We start from the raw sequence: 15,040 nt of genomic DNA on the forward strand, positions 1-15,040 counted from the left end.
GTACGGCTTTGTACGCCTTCGGATCGTAGGTGCAATACTTCGGCGCCCGCTGGGTGGAGTTTGCGTCGTTTTCCGCGTCGGGTATGCTAATTAGCTTTTTCCGTCAATCCACGAAGGTACGCGCGGTCGTTGCATTCTCTTACGTCGTCGCTAGTCGGCTTTTCCCGGCGTATAGTTAAAGCTGCTATTTTGTGGCGTATAGATAGACTTGCCATGTTAAAGTATGGCCGTCGTTCCCACGTCGAATTAAAATTTTTTTTTTTTTGCGTAAGTCGTCCGTGAATAGGAAAGGACGTAACTCACGTCTAAGCGACGTAATTTCGCGCAAAGCACGGCGGGAAATTTCAAAACGGAGCATGCGCAGTTCATTCGGCGCGGGGACGCGCTTCATTTAAATGAATCACGCCCCCAACCCGCCCAATTTCAAATACGCCGCCAGAAAAACACTACGCCGCCGTAACTTACGGCGCGAATTCGCTGAGGATTCGAAATTCCGCCAGGTAAGATACGGCGGCGTAGCGTATCACTGATACGCGGCGCAAGTGCAACTATCTGTGAATCTGGCCCGTCATGTCCAAAATCGCATGACAAGTCACATAAGTGTGAATGGAGCCTAATATGTAAACGTCTATTTTAACCCATATGTATTTTGGTGCTGTGGTCATAATTTGATTTATTGCTGTATTTCCTACGCTCCGACAGGCAATACTTGGATCAATCGTCGGCTTATTAGTAATTTAGTGTGAAAAAAACACCATATTTACTAAGGGCGCTCTCTTAAAAAACCTGCCTATTACTTTCAGCCAGGTTTGATAAGCCCGTGCCTAAAATAGAATTATGAATATTCCTTCTATCATATTTGCTTTTAGACTACACAATCAGTGTTTGCAGAACAGATTTTACAGTTAAAATTTTATTTTCTAAGCCCCAAGAATCGAGCCAACAATTTGTTTAATCAGGGTTTTAGTGTTAGTGTGAAATCTGATATTATTGCATCACCAAAGGAGGAAAGTATCAGTCTGTCATTGATTTTTGGTGACCCAATCAGAGGAGTGCTGCATTCATATGCAATTAGCCAGCCCCACAAGGCAGAACAATGTTAACGTAGAGCTCTTAGAGGAAATAGACAGCAGAAAAGCCTGACAAACATCCTTCCCATACGACCAGGAAAAAAAAAGATAATGACACCTGGAACACGCAGCTAGTGCAAAATGAAGAGCTATGGTAAGCTTTATGCCAATGCGTGGAAATCATTTAAGCCCTTGCAATTTATCCTCTTTGTATTTGCTATGGGACTTGTGCTTTTGTTCCTCTACAATCCCAGGCAATTGAATGAGCAGCCCAGCTCACAAAGAATCCAGTTTTCCCATGATGTGTCTACATTGGAGGTCACTTGTGACATATTGGCCGCAAAGGGAAAATCTTTCATGTGGAGAAATTTTTTACCAACGTCTATTAAGAAACTGAAATGTGCGGATGGGTACAAAACGCAAAACCATTTCATCACAGCTCCTCTGTCGGAGGAAGAAGCAGATTTTCCTTTAGCTTATATAATTGTATTGCATAAAGAATTTGAAACGTTCGAGAGACTGTTCAGAGCCATCTATATGCCGCAAAACGTATACTGCATCCATGTGGATGAGAAGGCAAGCGCGGATTTCTTGCAGGCGGTAAGTGATTTAGTGGATTGTTTTCCTAATGCGTTTTTCGCCTCGAAAATGGAGCCTGTGGTGTATGCCGGGATATCGAGACTCGAGGCGGATCTGAACTGCATGAAAGATCTCATGAAATCAGAGGTGCAATGGAAATATGTCATCAATGTATGTGGACAGGATTTCCCTTTAAAGACAAATAAGGAGATCGTAGAGCATTTGAACAAATTTAAAGGGAAGAATATCACGCCTGGGGTGTTGCCCCCCCGTCATGCCATCCATCGGACTAAATACTCTTACCGTGAGGATATTGTACATTCCAAAATGAAAAGGACTAATACCTTGAAGCCCCCTGCTCCGCACAACATCACTATTTATTTTGGCACTGCGTATGTTGCGCTGACAAGGGAGTTTTCTAAGTTCATCATGGAAGACCAGAGAGCCGTAGATCTTCTAAAATGGTCAAAGGACACTTACAGCCCCGATGAACACTACTGGGTGACACTGAATAGAATTCCAGGTATGTGTATTCAAATTCGATGTGGTATTGCTAATACAAATGTTGAAAGTGAAAAAATGTACTTTCTAGGCAACAATAATAAGAAAAAAAAACAATAAATGTTAGTACTATCAATTAATACACAGAAATTAAAAACATTAAAAATACTATAGTATTACAACAGTGACAACTAGGTCTCTCCAGTACTGATCATAGATGTCAAAACATATCAAATAGACATGTGTGACTAAACGATAATGTAGCAAAATGTCAAGCTAATACAAACATTTAGTTGGCATTTAAAGGGTTAAGTTATGCTAATTCACGATTTGATTTTTTTCGTTTGCGTCACATGTACCTTAATGCAAAAACGCTAGCGAGAACAGAAAAATGGAGCTGCTAAAAAAGCCACAGCACCAATAGCACATGCATAGGGCAGCCTATTGCCTTAAGGTGTGCACCTCAAAGCTCAAAAACACATTACCGGTAACTCACAATTTCCATTCAGAAAAGGAAGGGGCCGGTAAATGACATATTTACTGGTTCCTTTCCCCATTCATCCTAAAACATCTCCACAGTAACAGCTGGCGGGGAAGGAGAGAAGGGAAGCCGGAAGCGCTGTGGGAGGTAAGGGGGGGCAGTAGGGTTAATCTGTGATGCACAGGGTGATTAGGGTGTGCCTGGGCACACCTGCCACACTCTGTGCGCACACCTATGAGTACATACTACATTATCAAAGTAATTGAGGAAAAAATAAAAAAATAAAGCAGCTCAAAGATTCTATCTTAAATGTTTTGCCAAGGGTTCCTCCACGGTAAAAACACTGTCATAGATGATTCTGTTGTTTTCTTTCAAACAGTGGGTTGAATAAAAAACTGATTAACCCCATCCATACATGAGATATGACTAAGCACTAGTTCCAGTGCGAAACGCGTCAGTTGCCAGGCTTTATTTTCATTTTTGCTATGACTTGTAGTGCTGTCCTTATTTTAATAAAGGCTACCATTTGTTCAGAGACACCTTTTGTTCCTGCCATACATGACATATAGATGGGGTAATCACTCCTGCTGAGCTTCTGTGTTTTGACAGCAGGAAGACTTCCCTCCTGTCAGAATACACTGATCAGCACTGCCGGCAGAGCCGATCTATTGGCATTTAACCAGCAGGCTGGTTGTCCAGAAGTTGATCGGTAGATTGAGTTCTGTACAACCACTGTCCTCATACACGGATTGAAATTCTGCTGGTCCCTACTGAACTGAAATTTCAATCCATGTATGGCCGGCTTTAAAGTGGAACTTCACCCTAAATGGAAGTTCCTCTTTATCTCCTCTTCCTGCCCTCCTCTAACACTTTTTGGATGTTTTTATATTGGGGGGGCAGGCAATTTCACCTGGAAGTTCGGTTCCCCCTTCCCCGCCAGCAGCCTCCTCAGACTTGTCACAGATCCCAGCGGGCTGTGGGTCCATTCACAGCTGTGAAACCACAAGGAGACACTAAACATGCGGGCACCAGGGACCCAAAGATCGGCAAAGATCGGTCAGCGCTGGATCCCTAGACAGGTAAGTGTCCCTTTATTAAAAACCAGCAGGCTACAGTATTTGTAGCTGCTGACTTTTATTTAAATTTTAAAAAGTCTGAAGAACCTCTTTAACCGCTTAAAGGAGCAGTAAAGAAAAACATTTTTTTTGCTGAAATGACTGTTTACAGGGTATAGAGACATAATAGTTAACTGATTCCTTTTAAAAATGATTAAAAATAGATAAAAATCAATCATATAATGTACCTGCAGTTTAGTTTCGTTTTTAAACTAGTTTCATGTTTCTGTGAAGTGACACAGAGACACACAGAACAAAAACAAACAAACACAGGGCAGTGTTTGTTTTTAAAATGAATCTGATTGGTTCTGAGGAGTTTTAGACGCACAGTAATCACACCTCCTTGATCATGGACCACAGTGAGAAGCTCGCATGAGTTTTTTCATAAGGAGCCAGACAAGCAGGAAGTGTGGAGATCAGAGAAGGATTACAGCTACTTCAAAGCAAAAACGAACAATGAGGACATGAAACCAGGACTGCAGTAAGGTAAAGGAAGCTATTTAGCTAAAACATTTTTTTCCTTTAGTGACCCTTTAAATACTGGGCACTTTCACCCTCTTCCTGCCCAGGCCAATTTTCAGTTTTCATGCAACGCTGTACACAAATTAAATTGTTATATTTGTCAGACAATTTTGTAAATAAGTATTTTTTCTTCTTCATAAATGTGCGCTGGTGGGCACTGATTAGGTGGTGCGGGTGAAGAGGTACTAATGGACACTGATAGGTGGCACTGATGAGCAGGCACTGAAAGGCAGCACTGATGGGCATTGATTGGTGTCACTGATGGTCACAGACTGGTATGACTTACTAGGCACTATTGGGGCTGCACTGTAATCAGGACACTGATGATCAGTGCCCTGATAACCTGTACAGTCTCCCCTGCGAGAAAATTCCGCTGATCGGCTCTTCTTACCTCACACTCTGTCAGTGTGAGGCGAGGAGAGACGATAAATGGCATTTCTTCATTTACATATGATCAGCTGTAATTGGACACAGCCGCGTCACTGCCTCTTTACCAGGAGCGGGCGTACGAGGGCGGTGTCACTGGGGCGCCGTCATATGACGTTACCCCAGAGCGAGAGGAGACCCCGCCTACCATCATTTTACTATACAAGGGGTGGAAGGTAGTTAAAGTGATATTAAAGGCAGATTTAAAAAAAAATAACAAACATGTCATACTTACCTGTTTGTGCAGTGGTTTTGCACAGAGCAGCCCAATCCTCCTCCTTTTCTTGGTTTGCTCCTGCCCCCTCCCTCCTGCTTATTGTCCCCATAGCACAGCTTGCTTTGGGGGCACCGGAGCAGGCTCACTCCCAAGTTACTGCTATGTGTATCCGTTTTCACACAGAGCACGGCCTGTCTTGATCTCTCCTCACACCCCCCCTCACTGGCTGTGATCGACAGTAGCGGGAGCCAATGAAGAGGAAGAGACCCGGTAGAGATGCTGCTCTTGTGTACATTGCTTAATTGAGATGGGGCTTTAGGTATGTATTGGGGGAGGGGGGGCTACTGCACACAGAAGGTTTTATATATCTTCATGCAAAGACATGGTAGCTTGTATACTTTTATGCAGTTCACGCCTCAGTGAATCAACACTGTTAAGTTTATCTGGAAAACAATAGGAAATAAATTGTAAAAGTAATGCGGAGAGTAGCAATGTGCAGTTGTAACCCCTAGCGTTACTGCGTACCTAAAGTCAGGAAATCTGAACTAATTGGTTGATCTGAGTCACTAAAGCTAGTATTGTACATTTGGTTAATAAACTCCACAGTGTGAAGGAAGGGCAGGTGGGTAAAATTAGGGTGCAGTAAAAAAAAATGATAGCTGCAATGAATTAGAGGTCATTCTGAGGGAACAAGGAAGTAACTGACAACAATCATACAGTATAGAGAACACACACAAACTGTTCAGGTATTCCACAGAAGGATTCTGACTCACATTCCAATGACAATGTGAAAATGAACATGTGCTCTGTATGCAGGGAATATCTTCCTACTAATTCACATTGACAGTCAAGCAGCCTGTTTAATCATACTGTGGTTGCTATTTGTCCTGAAACCATAAACATCAATTGTGCAACACATATGTGGAATCCCCACGTGTCAGATTAAAAGTAATAATTCTCGGGTCATAATTCAGGGTTAAAGTAGAACTGTGGGCAACTTTTTTTTTTTTTTTCATTTTGCATAGAGTAAGGGAAGGTTATAACCCCTAGGGTTGCCACCTGTTCGGGATTCACCTGGACAGTTCGGGTTTGAAATCATGCGTCCGGGTTTCAGACTGTTTGAGACCCGAACACATTATTAAGTCCGAACTATGGCTTCCCAGCAGGGTTGCTGGATGCAGTTGTCTAAGCTGATAGTGTCTGTTACACTCTCTTTTACAATGCCCAAAGCCAGCACTATCAATCCCCCCCAAACACATACACATATGGTAAACAAGAGATGGCTCGATCTGCATCTCTCTCTCCTGCCCCTACCCCTCTTTGTCTGCCCACACTCCAATCCCCAGCACTGTACCTCAGAAAAGGAAAGTGGGGATGGGAAATTCTAAGCCCAGCAGCCTCAGATACATCTGGATGAGAGGTGCTGACTGCCAAGGGGTGAGTAAGCTCACCATCTATCCCTGTCTGTAACTGAAATCTCCCTCCTTCTCCCCTTCTCTCTCCTGCCTCTAAGTGGGTACGCTAAGGTAAATTAGAGTTCTCGGAGCACTCATTACAACAGAGCTCCCATTTACACGAGAGGCAGTGTTCCCCCTTACATCAGAGTCCTCTTTGTACACCAGAGCATCCCTTATGTTAGAGTCCCCAAAGTTCTCCCTTACAATAACGCCCCTTTCACACAGGGGCGGGAGGTGCGGTGGCGGTAAAGTATGATATTTTTAGCGGCGGTTTACCGTCAAAATTGCGGCGGTATTCGGCCGCTAGCGGTGCGGTTTTACCCCCGCTAGCGGCCGAAAAAGGGTTAGCCGAGGTTTCCCATTGCTTTCAGTGGGAAGAAGCAGTGGAGGAGCGGTAAACACACCGCTCCAAAGATGCGGCTAGCAGGACTTTTGGAGCGGTCCTGCTAGCGCACCGCTTCAGTGTGAAAGCCCTCGGGCTTTCACACTGGAGAAACAGTAGTCACTGTTTCAGGTCGGTTTGCAGGGGCTATTTTTAGCGCAATAGCGCCTGCAACCGTCCCAGTGTGAAAGGGGTCTAAATAAAAGAGATCTCAGAGTTCTGATGTAAAAGAGGGACTCTGCGGATTCAGATGTAAAGGGGGAATTCTGTGGACTCTGATGTAAAGGGGGACTCTTGTGATTAACTTCATATGATTAGAAATGTTATTTAATAGCAATATCTATGCATAGTTTATCTATGCATACTATGAAAAAAATTGCTGTGCGACACTGAAGTGTTTGGGTTTGACCTGAAGAAAAGGTGGCAACCCTTCCCCTGTCAGATATTTTTACGCCATCTGTGTCCCATTGCAGATTATTACTTTTTTGGGGACAACCCAACATTTGGGATTTTCTTTTACTTCCACTTCTAATGATAATAGTAAACAGGACAAATAGAGAGGGAGATTCTTCTTAACATGGTCACAAAGTAGACCGTGATAAAAGCTGAAAGGGTATCTTGTCATTTTGTATTATTTTGATGCATACCATTAAATAAAGAATAAAAAAAAAAGAAACTGAAAGGTGTTCTTATCCACCTCCACTTCTATTCAAACTAAAAATAAAGGGCCAGATCCACAAAAACCTGGCGCAACTTAAAAAATCCCATTTAAAGTGGTTGTAAACCCACTATTTGGACTTTTACCTACAGGTAAGCCTATAATAAGGCTTACCTGTAGGTAAGGAGAATATCTCCTAAACCTGCACGGTTTAGGAGATATTACCCCCGCAATGCGGGCGGCGCATGCGCAGGGGGGACTCCACGGCTGAAGGACCGGCATCGCCGGACCCTGCCGATTTTAAATCTCCCGCGCGCACGCGCGGGAGTGACGTCATCGCCGCTCCAGCCAATCACAGCGCTGGAGCGGCGATACCCGGAAGACACGCCGGAGCAAGATGACATCCTGCTCGGCGTGGACCAGGTAAGTGGTACACACCTCGTTCCGAGGTAAGTATTTCATAATAGGCTAGTATGCGGTGCATACTAGCCTATTATGCCTTTTGCATTGCAGGTTTGGGGGGAAAAAAAAAAGTTTATGCGGTTTACAACCGCTTTAAGTTACACTGCCTTAAAATTTCTACCTAAGTGCCCGATCCACAAAGCACTTACCTAGAAATTTCAGGCTGTGTAACTTAAATCCGGCCGGCGCAAGGCGTTCCTATTCAAATGGGGCGAGTCCCATTTAAATGAGGCGCGCTCCCGCGCCGGCCGTACTGCGCATGCGCAAAGTTACGTTACGCCGAGTTTTGTGGATCGCGCCGGCTAAAAAAAGTTGCGTCGGGAAAAAAAAAAAATTTTAAAAAATTTGACAGCGTCGCTCGGCATGCATTCCTGGGGGAGAACTCCATGCCAATTTTCAAATAAAAAACCGGCATGGGTTCCCCCCCCAGGAGCATACCAGGCCCTTAGGTCTGGTATGGGTTGTAAGGAGACCCCCCCCTACGCCGAAAAATCGACGTAGGGGGTCCCCCTACAATCCATACCAGACCCGTATCCAAAGCACGCTACCCGGCCGGCCAGGAATGGGAGTGGGGACGAGCGAGCGCCCCCCCCCTCCTGAGCCGTACCAGGCCGCATGCCCTCAACATGGGGGGGTTGGGTGCTCTGTGGCAGGGGGGCGCACTGCGGGCCCCCCACCCCAGAGCACCCTGTCCCCATGTTGATGAGGACAGGACCTCTTCCCGACAACCCTGGCCGTTGGTTGTCGGGGTCTGCGGGCGGGGGGCTTATAGGAATCTGGGAGTCCCCTCAAATAAGGGGGCCCCCAGATACCGGCCCCCCACCCTAAGTGAATGGATATGGGGTACATCGTACCCCTACCCATTCACCTGGAGGCAAAGTGATAGTTATTAAACACACAACACAAGGGTTTTTAAAATCATTTATTAGTCTGCTCCGGAGGCCCCCCCCTGTCTTCTTTAGCTCTAATACCAGGGGGGGCTTCTTCTTCCGCTCTCCGGGGGTCTTCTCCGCTCTCCGGGGGGGGCTTCTTCTTCCGCTCTCCGGGGGGGGTCTTCTCCACTCTCCGGGGGTCTTCTTCTATCTTCGCCGCTCTCCGCTGTTGACTCGGCGCACCCCGGTTCTTCTCCAGCTGTCCGGTGCCTTCTCCTTCAGCGCTGGCTGCCTGCTATCTTCGTGTGTTAGCTCAATTACTAGCAGGCAGCCAGCGCGGTCTTCTGTGACGTCATCTTCTTCTCTTCTCTTCGTCTCCCTTCTTCCGATGTTGACCCGACGCCTCTGCTCACTGCAATGATGGAAGCGCGCCTTGCATCCCATTTATATAGGCCTCACCGTCCCATCATGCTCCGGTAGGTACCCACGGAGAGCGGAGAAGACCCCCCCCGGAGAGCGGAAGAAGAAGCCCCCCCCCCCCGGAGAGCGGAAAAGACCCCCGGAGAGCGGAAGAAGAAGCCCCCCCTGGTATTAGAGCTAAAGAAGACAGGGGGGGCCTCCCGAGCAGACTAATAAATGATTTTAAAAACCCTTGTGTTGTGTGTTTAATAACTATCACTTTGCCTCCAGGTGAATGGGTAGGGGTACGATGTACCCCATATCCATTCACTTAGGGTGGGGGGCCGGTATCTGGGGGCCCCCTTATTTGAGGGGACTCCCAGATTCCGATAAGCCTCCCGCCCGCAGACCCCGACAACCAACGGCCAGGGTTGTCGGGAAGAGGTCCTGTCCTCATCAACATGGGGACAGGGTGCTCTGGGGTGGGGGGGCCCGCAGTGCGCCCCCCTGCCCCAGAGCACCCAACCCCCCCATGTTGAGGGCATGCGGCCTGGTACGGCTCAGGAGGGGGGGGCGTTCGCTCGTCCCCACTCCCATTCCTGGCCGGCCGGGTAGCGTGCTTTGGATACGGGTCTGGTATGGATTGTAGGGGGACCCCCTACGTCGATTTTTCGGCGTAGGGGGGGTCTCCTTACAACCCATACCAGACCTAAGGGCCTGGTATGCTCCTGGGGGGGAACCCATGCCGGTTTTGATTTTACAAATTGCCATGGAGTTCTCCCTCAGGAATGCATACCAAATGCCGTCGCTTGAATGTGCTTTTACATGGTGTTACTAACTTTACACTTTGTAAAAGCAGCCCTAATTTTACACTTGCAAACTAAAACTTACGGCGAAAAAACGAAGCTGAAAAGCTTTGTGGATCCCCCTAAGTGCTAATTTGCATACCAGAAGCGGCATTTCGACTCGAAATGCCCCCAGCGGCGGATGCGGTACTGCATCCTAAGATACGGCAGTGTAAGTCCCTTACACATGTCGGATCTTCTGCCTAACTTTGGAAAACTGATTCTGTGGATCAGTTCCAAAGTTAGAACCAGGGATACGACGGCTTACGCCGGCGTATCCCTTTTGAGGATCTGGCCTAAAGTTTCCCCATTAGTTATACTATAACTCTAAACTGTAAAGACTTTTAAAGCGTTTTTTGGATACCATAGTTTTTGATTTGATTGCACGGCACGCACAATTTTAAGGCTTGATATGTTTGTATTGCTTACTCAATGCAGCTCAATCTTTTATATTTTACCAAAAAGAAAGTAGTATAATATTGTTTTTTTGCGCTAAAATTCATTTTAGTTTATTTTCTCCTAAATATATGCTTCTGATAATTGCAACTACAACCATTTTATTCTCCAGGGTTTCTGCTTTCAGAAAAGATTTACTTTTGGGGGTTTAAAGTCATTTCTAGCAAAAAATGCAGATTTTACAATGTGTGCAAAAAATGTAAAACTTGCACTGGTTAGCAAGTGGTTATTCTAATTAAGCCAAAGTTAGGGCTCAGATAATATCTCTTGTATCAGCAATGAAATAGAGGACTTCATTGCTTTCAGGGAACAGGGGTGTAATTGACAGGAAGTTCCCACCCGAAACAAGTAACTAAGTTCCCCTTTCCACTTACTGTGCAACAAGTGCTCAGAGAAATGTGTGTAATGGGTGTTATTACTAAAAAAAAAATGTTTACATACTTTACAATAGCTCCTCTTTAGCAGACTATTAAAGACCTTATGCAGTAATTATTTTAAATCAGCAAAACCATTGGAATCAAAGGACAATGTGAGGTCTGGGTATTGTATACTTACCAGTACCAAAAAGGGCTGATTGCTAGGGAAAGTTCTGTAGCAAAAGGAACATGTAACGGCTGTATAGACTTCCACCAGAAAATCAACATACAGTACTGTACAAAAGTTTTAGGTGGGTGGGGAGAAATGATGTAATGAAAGAATGCATTCAAATTAGTTTTTCTTTGTTTTTTGAACAATTTACAAAATGCAAAGTGAATCAAACTTTGGTGTGACTACCCTCTGGCTTCAAACCAGCATCAGTTTTTACACTTGAACACTTTGTACACTTCAAAGTCATTGATTTAATAGACTTAGAGTCAGGTGTATGATTAACCAATTATATCAAACAGGCGCTAATCATAATTAACTGGAACAGAAACAGCTGTGTTGGCTGTGCCGCCAAATGGACATGAAATTTGTTATATATAATACTGTTTCTCCTAACCATTTCCTATGTATGTTATGTTTTGTTTAATGCCATCTAGTGACCTTTTGTGGTAATGCACCCATTTGTCATTTCTTTGTCTGATCTATGACACACTTCCTTTCTGTGTAATGCTCCACCCTTCTTGCTGAGTTTCTGTCTGTCTGAGTTACTTCCTGTCTAATGGAGAAAAGCTACAAGCCACATGTAACATGGGCACATGTATTCTGCATAAGTAAGCTACAGACAGTATCATCTTTTGACCGCACAATACTACAACCTGTTCATCTGCTGTAACCTGTCATCTGATGTATTCTGATGTTTGGATTAAAGCAACTTCTGTGAATAGAATCGGTATTGGTGAGTTCAAGCTACCTGATGAGGATTGTTCTCAGTGATTACTGTATTTGCTGGCGTATAAGACTACCCTTTTACGGTTAAAAAAAATGGCCAAAAAGCAGGGGTCGTCTTATACGCCGGGTCAGCTGCTCGGATGTCTGCTGGATGTGCGGTAATACTGTATGTAGCTTCGGCTACTTACAGTATATACCGTTTAGCCAATCTCGGTGAGCGATGTATTCAAATGAATACAGAGCCAATCTAAACAGGCTACATACTTTTCCCTGATACAAAAAAAAAAAAAAAAAAACAGGCTACATACAGTAGCCTGCTCGGATTGGCTTGACGAGTCAGAGAGGCGTGGGCTGATGATGTTACAGCCTCTGCTAATCCAAGCAGGCTTTGTATTTATTAACCACTTTAGCCCCGGGCCTGTTTTTCAGAGTCGGTGTTTACGAGACAAAACCATTTTTTTTTGCTAGAAAATTACTTAAAACCCCCAAACATTATATATTTTTTTTTCTAACACCCTAGAGAATAAAATGGAAGTAATTGCAATACTTTTTGTCACACCGTATTTGCGCAGCGGTCTTACAAGCGCACTTTTTTTGGAAAAAATTCACTTTTTTAAATGAAAAAATAAGACAACAATAAATTTGGCCCAATTTTTTTATATATTGTGAAAGATAATGTTACGCCGAGTAAAATGATACCCAACATGTCACGCTTAAAAATTTTGCCCGCTCGTGGCATGGCGTCAAACTTTTACCCTTAAAAATCTTGATAGGCGACGTTTAAAAAATTCTACAGGTTGCATTTTTTGAGTTACAGAGTAGGCCTAGGGCTAAAATTAATGCTCTTGCTCTAACGATCGCGGCGATACCTCACTTGTGTGGTTTGAATACCGTTTTCATATGTCGGCGCTACTCGCGTATACGTTCGCTTCTACGCGCGAGCTCGTCGGGACGGGGCGCTTTAAAAAAATTTTTTTTTGCTTTTCGCATTTATTTTTATTTATTTTACAATTTTTAACACTGAAAAAAAAAAAAAAAAATTATCACTTTTATTCCTATTACAAGGAATGTAAACATCCCTTGTAATAGAAAAAAGCATGACAGGTCCTCTTAAATATGGGATCTGGGGTCAAAAAGACCTCAGATCTCATATTTAGGCTTAAATGCAAAAAAAAAATAAAAAAATTTGGAAATGTCATTTTTTCAAATGACAAAAAAAAAAAAGTTTCTTTAAGACGCTGGGCGGGACTGACGTTTTGACGTCACTTCCGCCCAGCGGAGCTATGGGGACGGGCGAAGGAGATTTTTCCTTCAGTCTCGTCCCCGCTCAGCTGCCGGATGGTCGCGATCTCCTCCGCCGCTACCGACGGCTCCGGTAAGCGGCGGAGGGCGCGGAACAGCGGCGGGAGGGGGGGGGGGGCCCTCTCCCGCCACCGATAACGGCGATCTCGCGGCGGATTCGCCGCGGAGACCGCCATTATCGTTAACACGGCCGCCCACAGAATAGATGAATATCTCGATTTTGGCAGCAGCTGCTACCGTTACCGAGATATTCATCTCTAAAGTGATGACGTATAACGGCGGTGGGCGGTCGGCAAGTAGTTAATAGAATACATTGATCGCCGTGATTGGCTCCAGCTCCAGCAAGAAGGAAGAAGAATATGGCTCCAGAAGGAAGAAATATGAAGCTTTGGAAGCCTCGGAAGGGGGGTCGTCTTATACGGTGAGTACAGACAAAAAGTCTTAAAAAAAAAGTAAAAATTAGGGGGTCGTCTTATACGCCGGTCGCCTTATACACCGGCAAATACGGTATATCTGCTTATACAGGCCATGCATAGAGGTCTCACAAGGGATAAATCGCTTCACAACAATCGGAGTCAGAATATTGGAGGCTAGCTGAGGAACAGCCAAACTCTGCTACTAAGGGAAGGCTGTGGAAGACAGTTTCCCGTCCCAGGTCATACACCATGGCAAGTCTGAGCACAGCAACAAGACACAAGGGAGTTGTACTGCAACAGCAAATTTTCACCAGGCAAAGATTTCAGAGCAGACTGGGGTTTTAAGATATGCTGTTCAAGCTGTTTTGAACAAGCACAACAAAACGGATAACGTTAAGAAGTGTAGACACAATTTTTGGCCATGGAAGCTTAATTCAGCAAATGAGACATTATGTTTACTTCCCTTCTAAATCGGAAGATGTCCAGCAGTACCATCAAGAACAGAACTGGTGGGAACCTATGGGACCCAGGTACACCCATCTATTGCCTGGAGAAGTCTGGTCAGAATAAGTAGTCATGGATGAATTGCAGCCAAGAAACCATACATGTGACGTAGAAACAAGGCTAAGCAATTCAACTGTGCATGAAAACATGGGAACTGGGGTGCAGAAAAATTTCAGATTTGAAATATTTGACTGTAGAGGCAGTCACTGAGTGGCTGGAGGGTGGTACAGTAATGAGTGTCTACAGGCAACAGTGAAGCATGGTGGAAGTTTGGTGCTGTATTTTTGCAAATGGAGTTGGAGATTTGGTCAGGGTCAATAGTGTCCTCAATTAGAAATACAGGCAGATACTTATCCATCATGTCATGCCATCAGGGAGGTGTGTGATTGGCGATTGGCCACAAATGTATTCTGCAGCAGGGCAACGGCCCCAAACATACAATATGGTAAGATTCCCCCAAGGTTTTTTTTTAGCAGCAATGTAACAAGGTCATAAAAGGAATAGGTATACCAGTGGCGGCCCGTCCATAGGGGGCGCCCGGGTGAAAAATAGCAGCCGGCAATCCCCCCCCCCCTTATTTTTTTTTAAAGTGTCCCCTCCCCGCTTACTAATTTTTAAAAAATTTTATGTGCAGCGAAAATAGCGGCCGGCACCCTGCTGCTCCTGTTAGCTGCAAGGAACGATGGGAACTAAATGCTCGCCAAAAATAGCGGCAGGCATCCAAATGCACAACCCTCCCCCCCCCCCCGCTTATTACGATTTTTTTTAACGTTCGCCTCTGTTAATTTTGTGCAGTATGTCTGCATTCTCTGGTATTCTCGTGCAGTATGTCCGCAGTCTCTGGTAATCTTGTGCAGTTTGTCCGCAGTCTCTGTTAATCTCGTGTAGTATGTCCGCAGTCTCTGGTAATCTTGTGCAGTATGTCCACAGTCTCTGGTAATCTCTGTTAATCTCGTGCAGTATGTCCGCAGTCTCTGTTAATCTCGTGCAGTATGTCCGCAGTCTCTGGTAATCTTGTGCAGTTTGTCCGCAGTCTCTGGTAATCTCGTGCAGTATGTCCGC

At 44.9% G+C, this 15,040-nt stretch overlaps 1 protein-coding gene across 1 annotated transcript in view; it reads left to right on the forward strand.

Annotated features, from left to right (window-relative positions):
• Positions 1–1,058: 1,058 nt before the first annotated feature.
• LOC120940706 (N-acetyllactosaminide beta-1,6-N-acetylglucosaminyl-transferase-like) overlaps positions 1,059–15,040 on the forward strand; it is a 73,831-nt gene continuing 59,849 nt past the window's right edge. The window contains exon 1 of the mRNA XM_040353708.1: positions 1,059–2,172. Coding sequence (XP_040209642.1) covers positions 1,212–2,172 — 961 coding nt within the window. The 5' untranslated portion in view covers positions 1,059–1,211. The remainder of the gene's footprint in view (positions 2,173–15,040) is intronic.

The sequence above is a fragment of the Rana temporaria genome, chromosome 5 (genome assembly GCF_905171775.1).
Source record: "Rana temporaria chromosome 5, aRanTem1.1, whole genome shotgun sequence".
Taxonomy (NCBI): Eukaryota; Metazoa; Chordata; class Amphibia; order Anura; family Ranidae; genus Rana; species Rana temporaria.